This window comes from Micropterus dolomieu, linkage group LG12 (genome assembly GCF_021292245.1).
Source record: "Micropterus dolomieu isolate WLL.071019.BEF.003 ecotype Adirondacks linkage group LG12, ASM2129224v1, whole genome shotgun sequence".
Lineage (NCBI taxonomy): Eukaryota > Metazoa > Chordata > Actinopteri > Centrarchiformes > Centrarchidae > Micropterus > Micropterus dolomieu.
The window spans coordinates 11,222,322-11,246,361 of NC_060161.1; the positions used below are offsets into that span (position 1 = coordinate 11,222,322).

At 40.7% G+C, this 24,040-nt stretch overlaps 1 protein-coding gene across 1 annotated transcript in view; it reads right to left on the reverse strand.

Annotated features, from left to right (window-relative positions):
* The window catches only part of nrxn2b (neurexin 2b), a 578,222-nt gene extending 554,798 nt beyond the window's left edge, over window positions 1-23,424 (reverse strand). Inside the window, exon 1 of the mRNA XM_046065329.1 lies at window positions 22,520-23,424. Within this exon, the coding sequence (XP_045921285.1) occupies window positions 22,520-23,231 (712 nt within the window). The 5' untranslated portion in view covers window positions 23,232-23,424. The remainder of the gene's footprint in view (window positions 1-22,519) is intronic.
* Window positions 23,425-24,040: the final 616 nt, after the last annotated feature.

Sequence of the window (24,040 nt, forward strand, 5' to 3'; positions counted from 1 at the left end):
CCCCCCCCCCCCCCCCCCCCCTGTTTTCCATAGATCATTTAGCCTTGTCAACCATAAATCTGCTAAATGCCCTTTTCAAGCTGCTCATAAATACCCTCATAGATCTCCAAAAATGCCACCACACTCTTCGACTAGAGCTGTTGATGACAGTGAGCCCACAGCAGTTCAGCTCCCTACAGTCAGGAAGTGATGAGTGTCAGAATTAATGTGTACATTACAGTCTGCCAGGCAAGGCAGATGGATTTTTGGTTAAGGTGTCCAAGTAAACTAGCAAGGAGTCGATCAAGAGGGGTAAATGTAAATGTTTTTCACTTGTGTAGCCTAAAAACCCTATAAAGCGTATCTTGGAAGAACCTCATTCTACTCTTTTGTTAATGAGTATATCGGTCACTGACTTTAATTTGCATAGCACAGGGGTATTAGAGTCATTTTGGGAATAATCTCTACACTGCATAGTGCTACATTGAGGTATCAACCATTAAAAAGAGCCTGTTTCGCTCACCATGTGCTGTAAGCAACATGAGTAAGATACTTTACTGTAAAATGTTTCTTTGGTCTGATGTGGTACAATGCAAATATGTTTTTGTATTACTGGTGCGTAATAAAGACTGGGAAATACTTTCAGACTCATTCTTGCAGTAGCTGAATACTGTAGGAATTGTAACTCTGTATAACAAGACAAACAAACACAAAATATGACAAACCGTATGACTTTTTTTTCCTGTAAAAAGAGATTTAATTCAACAGAAAGAGAGGGACTTCAATATTTATCAAACACACCCACCTTCAAATTCCCTTTCCCTCTCTCTGAATTAGTCATAAATGGAATTATTGCTATCAAAATCATTATGTGGCCTAGTGGATGGGCCTGCAGTTTATTAACCTGCTCTTTGCTAGCAAGAGCTCCATTATCTTATTGTCTTTAATGTAAGAAAATTAAGAGGGTAAGGTGGGACGACGGCTGCCGTTGCTGCTTTGGGCTGCATTCAACTCTCAGCTGGAAATCCAATATTGCAGGGAAGATAGATGTTAAGGAGAAAAGATAGATCTCAACTCGAAAGCTATTACAATGTCTATTGTTTTTCAATGTGGATGTAAATTACCTCGAGCGTTTTCAAGCGCCATTTTGCATTCCATAATTCATGTTTGTTGCAAAGGGAATCGAGTGATAATAACTTTATGCGCACAGCACTTCTGTAAAAACAGTATTTACACTTTCATGCAGATGCATAAACATGCATAACTGCAGCCAGTAAAAATCAGTGATATGGTCATAAAAGTGAAACAAACTAAATACAGGAATGGGATAAACAATGTTCTGAGTACTGGCTTGTGCTTTGGGTAAATACGAAAGGATTTGTCTGTGGCCTTCATTTTAGTTATGGGAACATGAAACAAAAGCAGGATATGACATTCAGTCTAGACTGTGGTCTACCCTTCCTTCAATTTGATTTTCTCGACTTTCCAAGAATGAATAACTCGGAGCTCTCACATGGCATCACCTTTCATTTTGCACCCATCAAGCATCCTTGTTCTTCAGAATACATCCTCCCTCTTTATGAACCACACTACCTTTTCTCCTGTAAGAGGACTTAGTCTTGCACTTTCAGTCGTCTAAGGTGCAGGTATTTGGTGACATCCATGTTAGAATATATCAGAAAATACTGTATGGCATTGTTCTGACCTGCCCCAGTGACCCGTACTAATGGAATAAATGCTTCAGAGTTCACACAAATTCCACCGAAAATGCTCAGTGTGAACACAGCCTGAGACATGGTGTACAGGATTATTCACCCCAATGATCAAGAAAACCAAGGACACAAAGATCACAGAGGCAGAAAGCACAAACTTCAGCGTACACAGCAAAGAACCTATACATATGAACTTTACTATCTCATCTAAAGCCAAGGTAGCACATGCAGCTGGAAAGTCTCCTCGGCAAGCACCTCCACTCTTACAGGCTCATCTCTGTTAAAAAGTTTAACACTGGAAAAGAAAGGCGATTTCTAAATGGAGTGCCTTGTGTTTGCTAGTCACAGACTGTGGGTAAAATGCACTCCAGCCACAGCATTGCAGAAATGGCTGAATGTGTTTGAGGGAATTAGTTTTGGCTTGTGGTAGTGCTGTACCCAAAAGGGGACTGCAGCTCTTGCTAGGGATTTGGAACATCCATTGCTGCCTGAGATTTACGCATTATTGTCCCGAACCAACCCCTGACCTCGTCCACAACCCCTGTCCCCCATCGGACTGAAACATTCATCATTCCCTTATGTGGATGTGGCAATGGGAACATAGGCTGTTCTCCATCCCTCAATGAGACAGTAGTCATTGAACCGTAGGGAGGATACTGAGGAAAGGAGTTGGTGTGGGGGTCTTTTTCACCAGAGTAAAAGTGAAATGGGCCGTGGGCGTTATTTAAAGGGACAGTGTGTAGATTTGTACACGAGAGAGGGAGTCAGAGAGTCACTGAAAAAGAATGCTCTATGGGATGCACAGCAGTTAGAGCCACCGCTGTAAAACATATAGAATGGAAAAGTGAAATATGCGCGAAATAAGACACAATGATGGCCTTCCTACCTGAAAAAAGCCAGAAAATCCATTTAAATTAAATTTCATTTATACAGATCTATAATAATAGTGGGCCATTATATCTAACATTGGAATGATTTTACATTTACAATAAACCACATACCGTATGTTTGCGCATTGTTACATTTCAGTACAGTAGAGACTTTTTGAATGCCCAGAGTTTTTGATTTTAGCAGCTGAAAATAAACACATTTAATTCTCACTATGGATATGTTAACATGACTCTAAATATATACAGACTAGTGATCATTTGTATATATATTATTGTCTATGATGATCAGTGCTGTTCATATTGTTATATTTTCATATTGTATATACTGTATACTAAATCCACCTACCACAAGAGCATAACACCTGCGCATAATACTTGCTTTGCACTATGCTCCATCGCATTGTGTACATGTATGCATGTGTATCTGTATATCACATCCACCCTCCGACATTTACATAATAATAATAACAATAATAATAATAATAATAATAATAATAATGCACTCCTGCATCCTTTGCACTCTGCTTTTTGCACTATTGTCTCAGTCCGTCTATATTGTTTTTGTGTTAGTTTATAGTGTGCATATATGTGTCCTCTATACTGTAGCATGTGTCTGCCTTTTTTTATTTTATATTTTATTATTGTATTATTCTATGAGTAAGCCCATTGTGAGTGATGTACAATCCTGAGTAATCCTGAGTGATTGCTTGTATGTGTACAAATACCTGGCAAATAAAGCTGATTCTGATTTTGATGTACAGGATTTAAAAATATGTGTACGTGCTCTCTGTATGTTGTTACCTATTGTAACACATGCCATAAATGTATTCGTTCCCCATATGGTCATGTGTTTCTTTGTTATTATATATTCCAAAAATATACTGATATTTACCATTTTTCAAGTTTATACTACTCTTCTGTATGATTTAAAACCATATGTATTTTTCCTCACTTCGTCTCACTAAATTCTGCTGCTGTTGAATTCTGCTACATACCCACATGACAATTGTATTCATACTTTTCTATCAAAACCAATTTCACATTTTCCTCAACATGTGTTATGGCTGACAGCATGTGTTCGCATTCTTTTAACATCACCATGCAATTGACTGCTTCCTGACTTTACCTGCTGCTGAATCTGAAGTATAAGAACTGATGAAGACTACAGTACAGTTGGTTAGTGGGATTATACCCATGCTGAGCTGCGTCTCTGTCCATCGATCTGTCTGTCTTTCTGCTAGGGAAAATGGACTTATTTGCTGATGAGAATCGCCTCTGATGTGACAGCTTGAACCAAAGGCAGGCCTTACAGGATACCTAGCACTGGCACTCATGCTCACCCCTCATCGTCCCCCTAAACTCACTAAGATGAGAGCGTCGAGCAGCTCTGTGAGCTACTGATGTGTCACAGACAAATCACTGCAGGGAAAGTTGACTGGACTCTAGGCTTGCTGCCAAAAACCTTAGAACAAAAGAAAGGCTTTAGAGAAGACACAACAGAAGGGAGTTGACTGGTCTCTTTATTCGCGTCCTCTGCCTCATAGCAACTTTCACACTCCAAAAAGCTTGATCACTCATGTATGCAGGTCAGACAGAGTCAAGCGTATTGTACATGTTTCAGCAGCTAAGGCCCTTAAGCACGGGGTGTTAGAATATACTATTTTTACCAGCTGGTAAATGTTTGTGAATTTCTCATTAATGCTGTTTTTCTTCATCTGTCTGCTACCAGTGTTTGGTGTAATCACAGAGTTTGAAGCTGCTGCACAACTGGAACTCTTGGACAATTATACGTTTATGATTGCCTTTGGCAGCGGCACCTGGATATTTAAGATGCAGGTGAAACAGCAGCTGGTCTCTCAGCTGGGCACTGTGTGTTGGCTTCGGTCAGTGGCAACATGTGAAAGCATGAGAACAATGGAGCTTCCTGGACACATTCATCAAATATTAAAAAGCAGCCCAATTTCTGTTCCCTCAATAATTAATTGCACAATAATTATTTTTCTATACAAAGTATCCAGGTGAACCACCACACTGATTTAGCCCATTTACTGCATATCACATATAGCATATTGAATTGGCCTGAATATATTATGAACCTGCTTAGAAGGAAAACATTTTTTCAAACCATACCATACATTTTTAGACTTCCTAACTCCCGGACAACCACTGATTTCCATTTATTCCATATTATCTGTAACATGTTATCTTTCATTACTATGGGTTCCTAAGTGTCAGGCGTCAAGCACCAATCTAGACAAAACATAACGGTCAAACTGCTGGTTGCTATTGTTATTATTGCTACATGTATGCAAGGTATATGGATCTTTATTTGTTTACTTGTTTGTGCCTTCATGTTAGCAAATACCTGCATGTCATACCCACATATACAAAGCCACACGGCTGCACCTGTACTAGATTTTGTCCAGCACAGGGGGAGCAACAGTGTGCGGTCAACACTACCTGCAGCATTTCGCGCCAGGCCTCTCAGAGCAGCGGAGTAATCCAAACTGTGTTATTTCCACCTCAGTGGTATTCTACCTGCTCACTGGCCTGCTCCCGTCCCTGCTGCACACCACCTGTGCAGTGCAATGACACACACACACACACACACACACACAAACACACAGAGCACTGCACACACATCATTGACAAACCAGGCCATATCACAGTAGAAGCTTGGCTGAAGACAGACAGAGTAAACCGATCCATCTCTAGCTGATCTGTGTCCCTACACGCATGTTTGTATGTGACTAAAATCGCAAAAGACTGAAAAGAGTCTGTTTAAGTTTATATAATAAATGTGTCACACTGGTAAAAATCCAGCACAGTCATAGCTCAACGTTAACAGCCCAGTGGGAGAGGATAAAAGGATAATACCAGGTTGATCATTTATTACTAGTAATGTGGGTGTGACTATTGTGTCTCATTGCCTCAGAAGTAATCTGGAAATTCGCTTATTTTTGGTCAAAATCTTGCCCGACCACTTTAAGATTCATCTCCCCTCGGGCCAAAACAGCCTCTTTGTCATTAGCAGCACAAATAAAACATGGCATTAATCCTCACACCCATCTGCCCTCACTTTACTAAATCACCCAGGAAGCCATTCTGAGATGGATGCGTCATGGTTTAATCTTTGAAACTCAAGGGGGACAGAATGATGAAGATGATTGTCTAGGCTTATTGTATACATAAGCCAAAATCAACAAATGAAAAAGAAAAACACAAAAAACAGGCATAATAGAAGTGGATTGATGTGGGATGCAGACTGGAGACGCAGTTCTGAGTCACCATGGTCTCAGTGCTCTGACCTCCTCCTGTGGCAACGAAAAGTCAAAGAAAAGAGCAGACAATCCTTTGGTCATACAGAATGGCTGAGGTAATATAAATGTTAGCTTTATATTGATTACAGTATTACCTTCACTCAATCCCTTACATTACATATTTGACAGAAGCTTTGCGTGGTGATACAGGATCATGTAGCTAAAAGTGCACATAATCCACTCTCTTGTCTGTACAAGCTGGCATCCCTTCACTATTCTGTGTTCGAGGGGAAATAAAGAGGGTCAGATTTATTGGTATTCAATCACACACTAAAGCAACGGTGGTTCCTGGTGATTGCCTTCAGGTAAAGTGACTGTCAGGACTTCTGCCTTTAGAAGTTCCAAGAGCAGAGGAAATGAAATCACACTAAAGCCAGCTCTGCCTTTTCATCACAATAAAAAAGGGGGAGCCGGTATTATCCTCTCACAAGGAAAAAGGGAGAGGTGAACTGTCTGCGCGTAATAGACCTGATGTGTTAAAGTGTTGAAAAGGTCAGTGCATCTTCTAGAGCTAAGCCAGGGAGAACAGCTCCTGTGACAATAGAGTAATAGCATTTTTTAAGCTTGATCAGACATGTGAACAGCAGAACAATTTTCTTTGGGATTGTGATTCCTTTTATCCCCTCTCTCTTTGCTCTCGCTTGCTCTTGTTCTTGTTCTCTGTATTCATGAGCTCAAGTCTTTAACTATGCAGTCTCATTTTTACAATATTTCACAATACACAATTGATGCTGGTGACTTTGTATGACTTTGCTGCTATGGTGGACCTAAATTAAACCAAGGCTACACAACAAGCATTAGGGGGAAAGCATTATGTTTATTGTAACTCCGAGCTGTAAAGATGATTCAAAAAAAATGCGTGGCTTAGTGGAACACAGAGACAACAGCTGGCAGAGAAAATGGGACTAGAAGCTGTGTTCATTGTACAAACTTGGCATAAACTCCTGGCGTAACGAGATTAACCCTATTTTCACATGAACTATGTTTTGCATTTACAGTGGAATCATGTAATTCCTAACCGGGGTGACCTCTAATCTGACTCCCCCCTTCGGTCTAAATTATCCTTGGGCAATAGGCCTACACAGGGGAGCAATGAGAAGATAAAGGGTCATTTTCACCAGCAGACACTGCCCCTGGCATTCTACCATTTGCAATTAATGTACTATATGTCCTTTTCAGGCTCTGATAGTTAAAAAGCCCTTTAATGAGAAGACTGTGAGTCAATATTTACCTTCCCTGCTCGGCTTGTGAGCAGAGATGCCAGAGGATGTGTGTCAATGTGTTTGTGTGTTTATGGAAATGTGTGATTAAGTCCTTTCGCTGGGAAGGATGGCTGTGAATAAATCCGACTCTGTGCTGTGATGACGGCTCCAAAAGCATGGAAAGATTGAATAATTACAATAATTATTCGATATTGTGAAAATAAAAAGTCTGTTTCCTTGCATCACATTATCGTATTGTCATATTGATGCTGATGAAACTGAAACCGGTCATCAAGGTCCATTCCCGTGTGGTGAAACAATAGTCCTGTCAGCGGGGGAACTGGACGCACATGTTGAGAGACGATCCTATTGTACCTTTCTTTTTCCTTTTTTGTGAGCATTTCCATGTCATCCACGAACCTGCCTGTGAGACACAGAGAAGCCATGCGGAAAGCCTCACAAACCTAGACCCACACTCCCCACATATGTCCCCTGATTGCAATTCTGAGCATTCCAGCAGACACGCATTCTACAGGCTGGCATCCCTACGTGGTGCCCCCCAGCACTCACAGTGTGCCCCTCAAGCTGTTCCATTTTCCCTGACAAATATCACCGTGGGCAATCCATCAAACACATAAGCCTATTCTTAAGGCGTTGGAGGATTTTGTGACTGCCGCTGCCACATTGTTATGTCATGTCTTTCTCTCCACCAATAAGCCAAAGCACTCTCTTTACATCTCTGAGCTCTCTGCATGCTCTATAATGTCATCCTTCCTGACTGGTTCTCCTTTATGTCCCATTCCCTTCTTTATGATTATCTAGGGCCATATCTGAACTTGGCTCTCTTATTTGTGTTTTGATTGCTATGACCCCTTGGACCTCAGGCATTGCCCTGTTTGTTGTGCAGCGTGGCACCTGTCATGTAAGAAAATTACATTACATTACAATAGGGCTGACCCTGAATAGTTAACGATTTGATGCTTCGATGGGTGGAGCCTGATTGATTCAACGGTCAATCTCAGTCCTTCGCGGCGGCGTTATGAAACTAGGATCATACCATTTTGGCTATATGGGGGTGCTCAATGTGTGATAAAACTACAAGTTTTCTCCCAATAAGTTAACATACAGCCTAATACAAAATAAATATCAACATATAACGCTGTGAAAAGAAAGAAGGTTTTAATAAAAGGTTTTTAAAGTGTGTCAAGACTGGTGAATGGCAGACGAGCAGAGAGAAAATGGTCTGTAAATGCACAGTGTAAGTTACACTGACTAATAAATACAGACTGCAGCTTTGACTATCAGTCGACTGTAGGCAAGACTTGGCAATTCTGATTCGACTATGTAAATCCTTAGTCGGGGACAGCCCTACATTACAATAACCTGGTGCGACAACATGCAGAGTTTAATCATAACTTAGTGAGAACAGAAAGGGAATCGTGTCGCAATTTTGCCCCAAATCTCCGTCTTTCTTTTCCACACTCGTACAGAACTGGACAGATTGCGTCAGATTACCACAGCTCTTTGATTAGCCTAGTCATGTCTTTTAGAAAACGCTCAAGGAAATTGGAAGTAATGTGGGGGGGGGGGGGGGGGGGGGGGGGAGTTTTGTCCTCGATGTTGTCAAGTCTCACTCAGCAACGAGGCGGGAGAGCTCTGATGAGACACAAGCGCAAACAGCTTGCAACTTGAGTGACGGCATTAGAGCAGCAGGCACATCAGCAATCAGACCTCATTTCCTAGTAATTTGGTGTCGCCGGAGCTGTATTAACTACATAGGTGGTCTCGTCTGTTTAGGAGGCTAAATAAATACATAAATGTCACAGAACTAGCCCGCTTCGCAGGAGATACTATAATGATGAAAGCCACCCTTTGTGCAGATATCAGTGATGGCACCTTAGCTCCTTCAGGTAGTCTCCAAAGGCTAATTTGAGTTGCACATGTTGTGATCAAGGCCTCTCCTTTATATGCTTCAGTGAAGTGCCGAGTATTTTGCACCTGTATCAAATGTGGCCCAAACTCAGTCGGGGCTTTGGGGCACGTTTCTACCCACTATATCAATATTGTCATATTACAGTAGCAGGGGTCTTGCTAGCGAAGGGAGGGGGATTAGAGTCCTCTTTTGGAGCTCAGCTGGCAGGTGTTTGATTGAAGTAGCATCCCAAGAGGAGTGCAGGCACTGAGGAATGGTGAGGGTTTTCCCATAGTCTGTGTCAACAGCAATGTCTTTGGAGCCTCAATGTGGACCTAACACTCCTCCATGCTTTCATGCCTTTGTCACCCTGCTCTAAGTTTTTCCCCCCAACCTTTCTTCCTTGCCTCCCCATGTAGCATGTTTATGACTCAATGCACAAACAAGCTGTCAATCAGGAGAGGGCCATAGGGGGTCACCTCATGCATGAAGTTGCAAGGATCTCTTATCAGTCACAATACAGTCAGTCATCATTTTTAGCACCAGCTTGGGGTTACAGAGCAAAACTGGTTGACTGAGATTAACAGTTCGCTGCTAGGAAGGAGGGGTGTCCACTGCTTCGCTATCTTTCTCTCCCACCTAGCTTTTAAGTTTCTTTCCAGATCCTTGCACGTGCAGGCGCAATAAACCAAGCTTAGGTTTGCTTCATTGAGGTTTTGCCCCTCGAAAAACACAACGTGACTGTGACTCAAGTTGCTGGACTAACACAAACAATGAACACAATGGGACACTCTTGTAAAATGTTAAGTTGTTTAAAACTAATTAAAGAGTTCAGCGTGAAAAATGTGTTGCTGCAGCTGCTAAGATATGGAACAATTCATATTAAACTTTATTTATAAAACAAAGTCACTAAGTGCTTTCCATGGTTGAACCAGGATTAAAACATTTGAGCGTATAAGTAAACACACCACTAGAATACAGATGGTAAAGAAGTACCAGGTGCAAATAATTTCACAATAAAAGAATAAACTAGAAATATTTTATGTAGGCCTGAAAGGTATAGTAAGGATTTTTGAAGTGGGTCTCTATGAGGTACTTATCCATACTCAGTGTATTACCTTTATACAGTGTGCAGCCAAGTCGAGCTTATGTGTAGGAAAACGGTATAACGGTTGAGAAAACATAGTTCCAAAGTAAATTGCTATCCAACGGATACAGCATATACAATAGCCACTTTAAAATGGGTATGGAACATAAATGGATTGCTAATATTCTTCCTTCAAGATCCTACCTTTATCATCCTAGCATTCATGACAAGAACTTTAACCACCTTAATATCTTAACAAATTACTGTAATAAAATTGAATGTCTTATTAACACAGAACATTTAGCAAAAAGTGATCTAATATCAGTGCTCATTCCTACCACAGAAGAAACATAGAAAACAGAAAACTAATTTATAACAAAGTTGCATTAACAAACATTTCTCTTTAGAGGTAAGGTCTCAGTCAGCTCACATATGCCAGGAAGCGGGAGCAGATTGAAATAGAACATGTCTGACTGTGCGGCTGATAATAACCCCTTTCTGGTGACTGCAGCCTCCGGGGAGCCGTCTGTCTGTTAACAGCGTACACAAATAGTCAGGGGACCTTGAAGATAAAAAAAAAGTAAATAAAATCAAGCCTAATTGCTAAAAGTTTTGTTCTGGACACTCAAAAATCTATGTATATAAAATTAAATCCATTGACGTTAGTACATTAGGATTCTGATGGTGCATAGCCAACACAGTACAAACAAGCCATCAGAGAATCCCTTATTGATTTGCTTTATTACTGCATTTGAAGAGCAGTCTAATGTACTCCAGCAGTGTGTTTTAATGCCTGTTTTGCAATGAGATGCACATGAATTTTCTCATCTATTATTTAAAACAACTGATTTTCTCATCTATTATTAAAAAAATCTTTACATAGAAGTTTGCAAATGATCAATAATTGTCTCATCTATAAATACTGTATAAAATGGTTGTATTACAACAAGCACACTGTGACACTGCAATGACACTTGGTTTGTGGAACCTCAGCATGCTGAGCACTTATTTAATGCAACAAGGAAAACATACAGTTATAAAGCTTTTAACGTCACAGAGACTGATTTTTGTTAGTTTTGTTTTGGGCCTACTGTTTCTCCTACAGCTCAAACGTACTGGGCATGTATAGCAAGTGGCATGTGACAGCAATGTGTGAAACTTCCTGCTCACTTTTTCCGCTTGTGGAGTGACAGCAGGTGTAGAGAGCAGTCTTTAATTGCATGTGACGTCCGATCATGCAGACAGGGACCTTCAAGCCACTGAAGAGTCACCTGAGAAAAAGGTGAAGAAGGTGGTGGGCTGGAAACATTGGATTGACACCCTCCCTGGAAGCCATTCGCTTGACTGCACCCAATCCACCTACATTTTATACTGCCACCCCATTGCATCATAAAAAATCTAAACAAATACAGTAGGCTTAAAACTCACTGGCTCCTTTGAGTCAGGCAACTTAACCTCACACTTAAATCCGTTAATGCTTGCTTTTTGCTTCCGCAAGGGGAAGCAATCTGCATGAAAGTGTTCATACAGTGAAATAAAGGGTCAGGAATTAGGGGATTAGGGATTTAAGGAAGTCTCTCATCTGGAGCAGTTGTTACCAGATTTATTTATTTTTTTAAATGCAGGTTATGAATAAGACTGGATCAGAATCTGTTATTTAGAGTGCAGATGAATACATGATTTTCCTCCCTTCTCAAAAAGCAAAAGCACAGATGTAAAACAAAGCATCAGAGCAAGATGTAAGAAGACAGCATGGCAAGACAGAATGAGATAAGTGTGCAGCACAACAGCCTTTGATCAAAATATATGGAATTGAGGAACATTGGGCACCCATGCCTAAAGAGCGGATTTTTGCATTGCTGTCTGTTCGAGGAAGGTGGGAATCTATCAAAAGCAGAATGGAGGCCCAGGCACATATGTGTTCTTTGAAGTTGGGATTGCTCAGCCAGCAAAAAGTCAAGACTACACAGTCATGAGTTGAAAAAAAAAGTACGAGTGGACAACGGTTAAGGGTGAGCAAAAATGTAGATCAGTTAGAAAGGAAGGAGACGGCTAGAGAGTTACAGTGTAGATATTTATTAAATCTGTTTGAAACAAAGACTTGCAAAATGTAAAGTAAGGTGCAATTTCAGAGGGTTATAAATTTTTGTCACTAGTTGAATTTGTCCATCCAGTGGAAATCTAAATTTGGTTCAGTCCTTCCATCAAGGGGTTGGATCAGCTCTATTAATGTCTCATTTATCAAGCAAATTAATCTCTACCACTTAAAGGGGCTGTATATAGTTCTTTAATGAAATTAATTACTTTTTAATTAATTTGTGAACAGGTTGTAACCTCACATAAAAATCAACCATTCCTGTATGCTGCTTCCTATATGAAGAAATCGGGTTGGATTGTCTGCAAAATCCATTAGCTTATGTAGAACGTTCATGCGCACTCCCAATCCTCCATGGTACTGTTTCTGAATTCTGAACTCTGAACTACACACAACAAAAACATAACGAAATGGGAGTATGCTAACACCAAAAAATGACCGGCTATAAGCCCAATACAGACCCCAACACAAACTCCATGTTGTGTGAAAGCGTGGGTCAACATTGGAAAGGTGCTTGAGTTACAAAAACCGACCCAGAGTTGGCGTTCATCGTTTAACAGTACCATGCACCTTGGTAAAATATTTTCGTACCATTTCCGTATTTCTGTGTGTTGGTTTGTTACCCGAGCCAACACAAACTGTAATTGAGGGAATTGCTTATTGGGTATAGCAGAAGGAAGAGAGGAAAAGAAAGAGCCATAATGATAGAAAGATAACAACGGCTACATTACAAACACTAAGTGCACAGCGCACTTCAGCAGCAGAAGAGCAATAACACAGCAGCTTTGATATACACCAGCAAGCAATCAGATCCATAACTTTAGCACTGTAGTTGGTTGGTGTGGTTGTAAACGGAGATTATTTACCATTTACAAGGTACAAGGTAAATCTATTGTCATATTACAACAGGGTTGTAAGATGAGTAGCATAAATTCCCTTTATGCTACAAAGCAAACAATATATACCAAAATTATAAAATTATACACAGAAATAAACTATTTTGCACGTGCATGGCTGTAAGTGGGTACTGTCTTTGGGTTCTGCGCAGTCACCTCACCTCAACGCCTTCACTGATGTTTGATGGGTATTAATGATCTTCTGATCTTTACCCGCTGCAGAGCCCTCCAGTCCTGGGCTGTGCACATCTCATAGCAGCTGGTGATGTTTCCAGTCAGGATGCTTTCTAATGCTCCTCTGTAAAGTTGACAAGCATTTCGCATGGGGATTTTGCCTTCTTAGATTTCCTTAAGAAATGTAGCCATTCCTGAGATGACCAGTCAGGTTCAGGCTCAGGCACTAAAGTGGAGGAGTAATGGCTGCCAATCCGAAGTGTCTGGGGTCTGTTTGTGAGGACATCCAGTATCCAGTATAGAGTGTGGTACTTAAACCAAGAGTGCTAAGTTTTCCGATCAGTTGAATGGGGGAGATCGTGTTGAATGCTGAGCTGAAATCCACAATCAGCATTCTGATGTAGACGTTGTTTTTCTCAAGGTGTGTGAGGGCTGAGTGAGAAGGCATCCTCTGTGGACCTGTTCAAGGTCCAGGCTGCCTGGGATGTTGTTTCTGAAAGCACTTCATCAGAATGGGGGTGAGTGCCACAGGGAGACATTATCACATTATCACTGTGACGTATGACTCTCCTTGGTGTCTTCTGCTCTTTGCCCCAGCCCTGTTCTGTCACAGACCTACCCCAACTATTACCACTAAAATTTAATGTCCCGACTCGCTCAACTCACATTCAGGGACATTTAAAGTATTGCATTAACACTAATATCATTTTGACAGTTCCTGCACTCTGCATTTTGTGGCATCAGGTTCAATAGACTGGAATGCTTTATTGCCCAATGTATGGGCTGTTGTGACATAATGTTATGTCACAACGGAAACACAAAGACGCTGTTCTTTCAGTACAAATGCAGCTAAAGCTTTCAGGATTACAAGCAATGCCAGAGAATGAACTGAAGGACAGGATGTTGACTTATTTCTAACAGGAGGCAACAGGGTTCAAGAGAAATTATTTATGCCCAAAACAAACTATTCAACTGCGGAATAGAGACTAGATATTGTGCCAATGATAGTTTGGCACAGTTTAAAATGCCTTTATGCAGCCCTTTTGATGATTTTGATGCATTTTAAATAATAGTTCTCTGTTAAATGTCTTTTCATAAAATAATTTATGATAATCATCAAATGAACGTGGGGCTGTTTTACAAAATGTCAATGCGTATGAAGGTGTTGAAGGTGCTTCTTGTCACAAGGCTGTTTTCAACATCACATCTGAGCTCCTCTTTCTGGATGAATGTAATTTAATATTTTAAAAAAACAAACAATGTTCAAGCATTAGCTAAAAATGATGTAGAGCTGCAGCATATAAAATGAAAGGTTCATGGGTGTTGTGGTGTTAAAAGGGGTGTTGAGCCCTCATCGTTCATGAATTACAACAGCTGATAAACCCAGATTACTCTGGCCTGTTGGGTAAAATAGCATCTGTTCATGGCAGACTGTGTTAAAACATCTCCACAGGCTATAAAAAGGACAGTGTGTGTTTGAAGCTGACGCCTTGACACCTTGAACGCAGCTCTGTCTCTGGCGGTCTCTCTCACTCTGCAGCCAGAGGCGCGCCTGAGGTCACAGCTCCTTTATTTAAGGAGGGGGTGCCTTTCCAACATGTAGGGTGCAGGCCGGTTAACTGCAGGGCTTCTCGGGGACCCAGGTTTCTGCTTTATTCCAATGTATATGATAAAAAGTGATGATGAAAGTGAATTGGAGAGTGGTGAGCAATGATGAGCTAAGCAGCTGCTTTTGAACAATTCCCTACATGGTGCTGCCAAGTGGAAAAGGGCTGCTGCATCAACCTTTTTACCTTATAAATGGTCAAATAGTGTTAATCCCACCGCCAGAGAACAGGCCAATGTAGACAGATAACATCCAATGTTCTGTGACAAAAGCTGAAAAAAATGACTAAATTCACTCCTATGCCTTATAACTGATTGGGTTAGGGAAAACTACTTTTCAAATGTAAACCACAGGTGACTGCTGATCATCTCTCAAAATTGTAATCATTATAATGCAGCATTACACCTCAATCTATAGATTATTCAATAAAGAGCAAGTTAGCAGAGGAGCAGTAATAGCTTCTGTCTTCGGTCAGTGTCAAGGATGAGTTCAGGCACAGTACCATGTGTAGGCCACCCACATTTTGCCAGAGCTTAGAGTAATACCCTGTTATTCAAGCTATGCAAATAAAATGAAAAAAAAAAAAGTCGTCTTGAAATAATTCGGGCCTTGGGTCTGAACCGCCAACTGTTAACACAGCCTAGGTAGACAAATTATTAAATTAATAATATTAAATGGATTACAGTATCGCGTGAGACAGAGATGTGAGGCTAGTATGCCACTGTCCCCCTCATAAGTTATTATGATACGTTTCTCAGACGTTATGTTTGCCAAACCTCTGAAGTTGTGCTGAAGATTGGAAGTGGGAGATCAAAATTCCAAGATCAGAATTCCAAGATCGGAATGGAGCGGTGAGTTTTTGCAAATGGCATAGGAGCAGTAGTAGGAGCCAGAGGAACCTGATTATTATGTGATAGGTTTAGCAAATATGAAGGTGGTTTTAATAACAAAATAAGATGTGAAAGACTAAGTTAACATCGCCTCAACATCTTATATTTGCTGATCATCAGTGGTTTAATACGGCAAATATATACTGCAATATAATGAGCAATACAAAACATACAAACAATATGACAGATAGCTTTAAAGTTAGGTTCAAATGCAGCCTCGTGACACCAGCAAAGACTGTTGAGTTTGCTGAGCAAATGAATGTATTAATAACACAGCAGTCATTTTCAAAAATTAATTTAACCTCTAATTATTCTGATTTGAGAGCTCATGGCTGCCTTGCCCTGCACTGCCATTTCGGGGTCATCAGAGAACAAAGCCAGGGCCAGCATCAATTAGGAAAAAACAATGGCCCACAGAGGCACATAGCGGCTTTAATTACAACCCCTAATGGAAAAAGGCCTGCCCATAACTACTTCAAAATGCATGCTAATTGGGAACAGAATTGATTATTACAGCAGGGAAGGTACATCTACACAAATACAGGAATGTTTCAGGTACTTCTCTGTGAGCATTCACTGTGATATTTGTGAGGTAAATTCTGGATTTTGTCAGTGATATCAGAGGTCTGTTTTTTTTTTTAAATCACCAGGCTGACTGTTCGATGTTCACCTTCAACCTTCATCCATTTCTGAACAATCTCCCACTTGGCCTGAACAATATTAGTGTAAATGAGCAAAACTCCTAAAACCTGTCAGTGCCAGACATGGATGAAGAGTGCTAACAGCTGAGTGAGATCAGTGGTATTCACATGAATGCAACAGGAGATACAGGCTCTACCAAAGGGAGTGGTGGGGTATAAAAAAAAATAAATGAAAAAAACAGTGCTTCAGGGAGATGAGATGGTACAACCTCTTTAAATTGCAAAACCGCTGTCATATTAAATTTTCTGATTTTACTGATACCACTTCGGGCTGACGTTCATCACAGCAAAGGATTTCAAAAATCTGGAAGAAAATAGTTTTGAAGTAAATTAGACCTTTGTGGCTAATAGCTTCTGTTTCTTTCATTTGTCCAAACTGCACTACAGGCTGTCCAAGTGTTTTTGTTGAATGTGTATCCTTTGAGAAGATTTATGCAACACAATGTGGTTAAGATCACATGGTTGAAATTTGGCCCTTTTCCTTTCCATCTCTGCTTGAGGCAGACTTGAAATAAACGTCTTTGTGTCATTCTCTACTGGCATGCTCTAATGTGTACATCAAAGCCTGCCTCTTCCAGAGCCTCATATTCATGAGCATACTGCGGCTGTCAGTCAGGGGGGGGGGGGCTCAGTGTCTTGTCCATCTATTTAACACATCCTCACACTTAAACAACAAAATAGGTTGATTGTCAATCGAGCGAAATGACTCGTTTTACTATCAGAATGTGACCCATTCGGTCGATTGTAAAAGTATATACCAGCTATATACAATTTTACCCCCAAGTACGTTAGCGGAGGGCTAAACCGCAAGTTAGCCTGTTTGGCCAGCAAAAGTCAACACAGCGGACACTGTAGCCCAGTGCCGACTAACATTTAGGGGTGTAATTGCAGAATGACGGAGACACCAACGCACAAGTATAAATGCCTGGCTACGTGCATAGCCTACAGCGAAGCTACGCACGTAGGCCCTTCGCAGGAGTATAAATCAAGCTTTACACGCTCTTTATACTATGTCACATGACTTCTTCCTTTGCTTCAGTCATACAGTCACTAGGGGTCACGGCCAGAGGTGCGTAGAGTAGCTCAAAATTGTACTCAAGTAAAAGTACTGCTACTTTGCAAAAACAAGTACTTAAGTAGAAGTAAAAGTGTTCATCAAAATAACTACTTGAGTAAGAGTACAAAAGTATTTAATAAAAAAATTACTTGAGTAGTGAGTAACTTAGTAAGTAACTTAAGAAAAAAAAAAAAACAATTTCCCCAAGTCTTTTATTTGATACGGATGTGACTTGAATTATTTCAGATGGTCTTCATCAGGTAAAGGTAAAGAAGTGAACATACACTTTGTGATTTGTGATGAAATGACAAATGAATAATAATAACTAAAGTAATCATCTCCTCATTAGATAACCTGCCACGTTTACACCAGGACAATATTCCTGGCGTGTATACATCAAGTGTGATAATAAAATATTGCATTAATATTAAAGTCGGTTAGTACTCCAATAAGTAAAGACTGTTAAAAAATATAAAAAGTCATAGGGATGCTTGACTGCAATAAATAAATAATTAGCAAAGTAGTGCGATGAATGTGTCCAAATGTAGTGGAGTAAAAGTAATGATTTTTCTCTTAAAAAACTACTCAAGTAAGAGTAAAAGTATGATGTATTAAAACTACTCTGACAATTTAATTAAAAAAGTTTCTTAAGTACATGAAACGGGGTAAATGTAACTCGTTACTACCCACCTCTGGTCACGGCCTAACAGTAACGAAAATATGTTGCTGCATAATCGACCTATATGGCCAATTCTGGTGAAGACAGGCTGAACTGTTATTGATGCTGCTTTATATGTTGGCATTAAAGACTAGACTTTATTCCCAATTTTTAAAATCAAACCTTAATTGTTGTAAAACATAGCAAAAACAAAATAATTATATAACAATACAAAGTGTGTTTACTCGACTGTTCAACATAACTGTGCACAATGGCTTTTAAAGAGATTTTTTGCTTTTGGGGGATGACAGAAACAGCATAGAGTATCCGGTCAATTTTCAAAATAAAACACTCCGTGCAGACAGATCATATATCAACAACAAACAAAAACAGAAAGCCTTTAACTACATAGCCTACTTACCCATGGTACAAGAAGCACAAAAATCAAGAAATAAATGACCAAATCAACAAAATCTGGCAGGCAAAACGCTCTGCTTCTGAAACTTCTCCGAGTGAGGTATGAAGGAGGACAGAAAAAAGTCATGTTGAAGATGTGACGTCATAGAGACGTGCCCGGCAAAATTAAGCTGTTACACTAGTTCTAAAGGCGTAAATCTTTGTACTTGTTCTGTCACTGGAATTACACTGAATATCATATCAAAAGTAAACAACAGGATATTATTCAGCATACTATCAAACTATATTTAAATATTAACATTCAGCCTCTTTACAATCCTAAAAGTCTTGTCTTTGGCTCTTTGAAGGATGGGTACCTTATATTTGTCCAACAATTTTGTATAATTATCTGGTCTCCATGAAATGCATCTATTTTTTTCTGTAAAAGCCCATTAGCCACTGTTTTGGTGATTCACATCCCAGTGCTCCTTTTCCACCCACATGTGAACAGGCTGGTTTGGCATCTTTTCACAAACAGTTTCTCTGCTAATGAGCTGCTACCCATACTGCATGCATCTTCATGTTTGAATTAATGGATCAAATACTGTAACAAAAAATCTATTTACTATTATTACATCCGTAAATTCAACAAAACGATCAGAAAATGCTACATCCTCAAATATATTTTTGCATTTGATATTTCATGACATTTCACTTAATGTCTGTGCTTTTGCCTTTATTTTTAGGCATCTCTGGTTTTGGAATTAATATCTTAAAAGGTCAGTTAAACCAAATAACAAATAAATTGCTTATCTCTTACCTCTAGAAGTATCTAACCATACAAGTTGTTTAAGTTTAATTTGCCCAGGTTTTGAGATACCCATCTCTGAGATTTTTGTTTTCACCCCAAAACCATGACAGCAAATATACTTTGGTTATTTTCTCATAACAATAGATTTGCTATGAAACAAGACAGAAATGGCCGTTGTCTATTCCACTGAACTGAATGCCTCGCAAACCAAGAAATGACATGACATGGATGCAAAAATCCAACTAAAATCCAACACTGGCCACAATATCAACCAGAAGTATTAAAAGTGATAGATACTGTTGATATCTCAAAACATGTTTACATGTAAGCAAAACCATCCACATGGGTAGTTACCTAGTGGGAAAATGTGTTGCATTGGTGAACCTACCGATTAATATTTGTTTAACACTTGTGTGTGACTTGAGAAGCTACTATAAAATAATAATTGCATTGCCATGAAAACAATGTACAGAACTTCTGCTGAGATCGTTGCGCGCTACATATTTTTGGGTGTTTGCAGATTTAGTGGTCTGGGAATTGAAGCTTATTCTACTGATGGTAAATCTCTGTGAAGAAGAGCATCAGCTGAATGCTTAATGATCAAGTAGCACATCATGAATCATCTACAACAAGACACATTAATATATTGCAAGTGCCACATCTCATCATTAAAAATGTTCCCACGAAATGATGCGCTCTTCCCCTCTGAAGTGAGCTGGCATGCAGCCCTTTAAAACTAAGCTTTCCTTTGACATGGCCCCTTCACCACAGAGCTAACACAGCGAGATGTGGATTTGTTAGTACAGACATCTAAAGTGCCTTAACACAAGTGAGAGAGAGAGAGAGACCTTTACATTCCCACCCACGTGTTAGATAAAAGGAATAAATACACCGCTGCACTGGAAGTCAGCCATAATGACCCAATTAACAGTCCCCAAACCAAAGAACATCACTGAGCAAATTAATATCTTCATGTTGTCTTTCTTATTCTTGCTCTCATCTCCATTTCCCAATATTGTTCAGCCATCGCTCTCTCCCCTTTTGCTCTTGTTTTGTTTCTCTCCTCCTTACCGCCATCTCCATCCTCACCCTCTATCTTACTCTCTCTCTCCATTTCAAAAGGACAAATGTTTCCTGCAGTCACTGTAGCACTGCATTGGTATTCTGCTCTCAATTTAGCCAAGAGGCAGGCAGCAGTATCTGCTTCCAGCAATCACACAGCAATCTGACACAGGGCACACGTAGAGAGAGGGAGAAAAGGCTTGAAGAATTAAAGGAACGGAGAAATATGAGAGAGAGAGAGAGAGAGAGAGAGAGAGAGAGAGAGCGAGAGACAGCAAGAAAGAGAAAGTCAGACATACCTACATGGCTGTCCAGCAGTGACATCATGTGCTGTGCTATAGGGTCTCTGAACAGCAATATCTCATCTGCTTTTGCTTGGCTCCTTCAGAGAGTAAAAGGCGAAAAACAATACAGCATCTGGAGCTGTTCAATACTGTTCTGGACTTTCTACATCAAAACAACTTAAATGCTTTGATCTGAATCATGCTGATTTTATTCCATTTTTTTCAGATCTATCAAAAGCAATCCTCCCAACAAAAAAGTTGAACAAATTATTTTCTTTCGGTTGATTTCTTCGTCAGAGCTTATCTGTGAGTGCCACAAAAATGCAAGACTTCAAACAATTGACACACAACTGCTGGCAAAGTAGTTATCTACCTTTTGAAGATTCATAAATTACAAGTCATTTCATCACTCAGGACAAGGTAGGAGCCACTGAGTCTATTGATTACAGTATTATGGGGGTTGCGATGCAATATTAATAGTGCATAATAAAACCAAAAAAATGGAGATAATGTAGGAAAAAAGGCTTCTCCCCCATTACAAATGATCAAAACAGAGCAAGCAATTTTGATGGCTGCATAGGGAAAGAGAGAATTCACAAGCAAGGTGTGGAGATGCAGTCCGTTTGAAAGAAAGAGAAGAGGGAGATAAGTGTGCAGTGAGGAGAGGCAGGAGTAGGAAGTGCTGACAGCGGGGAAAGGTGAAAGAGAGATAAGTGGAGTAAGGGGGGGAATTTGGGAGAGACAGAGAAGTGGGGGGAGGCTGAAGAGAGATGGAAAGCCCAGATAGCCTTGAGAAGGGAAGGTAAGAGGCGGGTGAAGGAAATACTGCGGGACGAAGAGACACAGAGATGGATAAAAGTGAAGGAGAGGGAAAACCCATAGATATGGAAATGGGATGTGTCAGTGAAGGAGGGAGCCAGAGGTGTAGAACAGAACAGAGTTTGACATGAGCTGACAGCACAGGAGCACATCCCAAGAGCAAATGAAGGCAAGAGCAGGGTGTACGCCAGAGACAATAGGCTTGGAAAGAAAGAAAGAAAGAAAGAAAGAAAGAAGACAGAGAGAAAGAATAAAAAAGAATGAAGAAAGAAATACAGAGAAAGATAGCTAGTTGAAAGCAGACCTACAATGTAAGTGTAATGGTTTTGCATTTGAAATATTCTGTTCAGATATTCAGCACCTTTGATGTTAAGTATTGTGTTTTGTAAGTCCCAGCCACATTCAAAGTAGCACTTATGCCACATCTAAAACTCACATAATCCCTAAGAAAGTGTTTTTGTTTCTTCTACAACTCAATCTTTCAAGCAAAAGAAGTTTTTGCCTTTTCAGAGAGCACCTTACCCTTATCCATCTTAGCCTCCAATAGGTCTACACCTCAACTATTAAATCCTGCAGAGCACTGACATCCTACTGCCTCACACCAAAGAAATAAATCCCTTGTGACTTCTCTGCAAAAGACTTGGTAAAAGTCAACGACAGACAATTTCAATGTAATTTAAACACATCACAACAGTACAATTTGCATTACTATTACTTTGCAGAACCTCTCACTGACCCCTGAGAAGAATGAACTGCTAAAACATGTCCAAAAACCTCCTAAAGGTTAGGGCCGAATTGCCAACATCTCATGACTAAATAGAGATTTTTAATAACCAAGCACATCTTTACTAACAAAAGATTTAAGTTAGCTTCACCATGCAATGCCGGGGAGCATACCCTACTAGCCACAAGCACCGCACAGGAACAATGCACAAAATCAGGGTAGGTACAGAATGATGGTGCCTTACCTTCCTTGCAGTACTTCCCCTTGAAGCGAGTGTGGGTGCAGTCACAGTGAACTTCTCCATACTGAATAGAGCAAAACCCTCCATTGAAGCACGGGTTCTGTTTGGTGCAGAGGTACTCCAGGTCGCTCTGAATGCCCTGGCTATTTAACAAAGAAGGAGGCATCTCCCCCACCTTCAGATTGGAGATCAAACCCTGGAAAGGTGGCTCGTACTTCACCGTGCTGGACGTCAGTGCAGAGAGGCGCACATCAGGCGGGATCCCACCCACGAACAGGTCACTCACCACCGCCATCTCCTTCCTCTTGGACTTGACCTCAGCCACTTTTGTCTCACCATCCACCATCAGGAGGGTCTCACGGAAGTTGCGGGTGAGCAAGACCATGTGCCAGCGGTCATCATTCACGCGTGTCTCCATGTGCAATGTGGCCGGCTCGGCACAGTGGATGGCGAAGCGCAGCTGGAGGCGCCCACCAGCGATCAGGAGCTCCAAGAAGTCGCAGTTGCCGCCATCATCCAGGTAGAGTACCAAGGCTTTGCTGATGTTGGTCTTGAGACTAAAGCTCAGCTCTCCCACTGATCCAGCTTCCCAGCGTCCGTAGCGTGCCCACTGGCCGGGCGCCCCGCCAAATTCCAGCATCTTCACTGTAGTGAGCAGGCTGAACAGGGCCAGAGGCCACAGGGGCCAATACAAGAATCTTAACCCCCTTGTCATGCTCAAAATTCCCAAGTGTCCCCTTCTCTGCTTGATGCCTAATGGTCTGATAAACCAGAGAAGTAAGGCCTAGCTTTGCAGTGGCTAAGATATTTTTAATATAAAGAACAATTATTATATATCACTGAACTGGGATAGAAAGCTCACTGGGTAAAGTAATCCTCAGAGGGGCCCTACTCTACTACTTTTCCAGATGAATCAGCAGGTTTTTCCTCTTCTCTCTGATGCTCTAATTCTCGCCCTTATCCTGACTCTCTCCTTCGTCTCTCCATCAGTTGGTGCCTCTGGGACTTGGAGGAAAGGAATGAGGAATAGTGGGAGAGTAAAAGAGGGGGGATATGATAATTTCAACACAGTCGTTTCTTCAAAAGCCTCTTGGTCTATCCTGGACTGAAAATAGAATCTTCTTGAGAATCCAGATCTCAGAGCAATTTCTAGGAAAAAGCTGCTGCCGAAATGCTTGGGGGAAGAGTTATCCGATTGTGATCTTTCTTTGAGGGGAGTGCAAGCAGAAGAAAATGAACAAAAGAGAGAGGGAGCCTTAAAGTAGACGGGTATCAGAGCTTGCCTTCGTCCGCTGGAGCATACAATGCGTTCATGGTGTCAGCGTAAACCCATGCTCCTCCTGAAACTTATAGGCCACAAAGTTTTATGCAGGAATGGGTTCCATCATCGTGGTGGCAGGTGGGGATCTGGAAGAAACAAACACACAGAATAAACAATGGTAAATTCCATCCAGACATTTCCCAGCGCATTTCATGTTTTTATAAAAATGTGACCCATTGTTAAGATAAGTTAATCAGCAATTA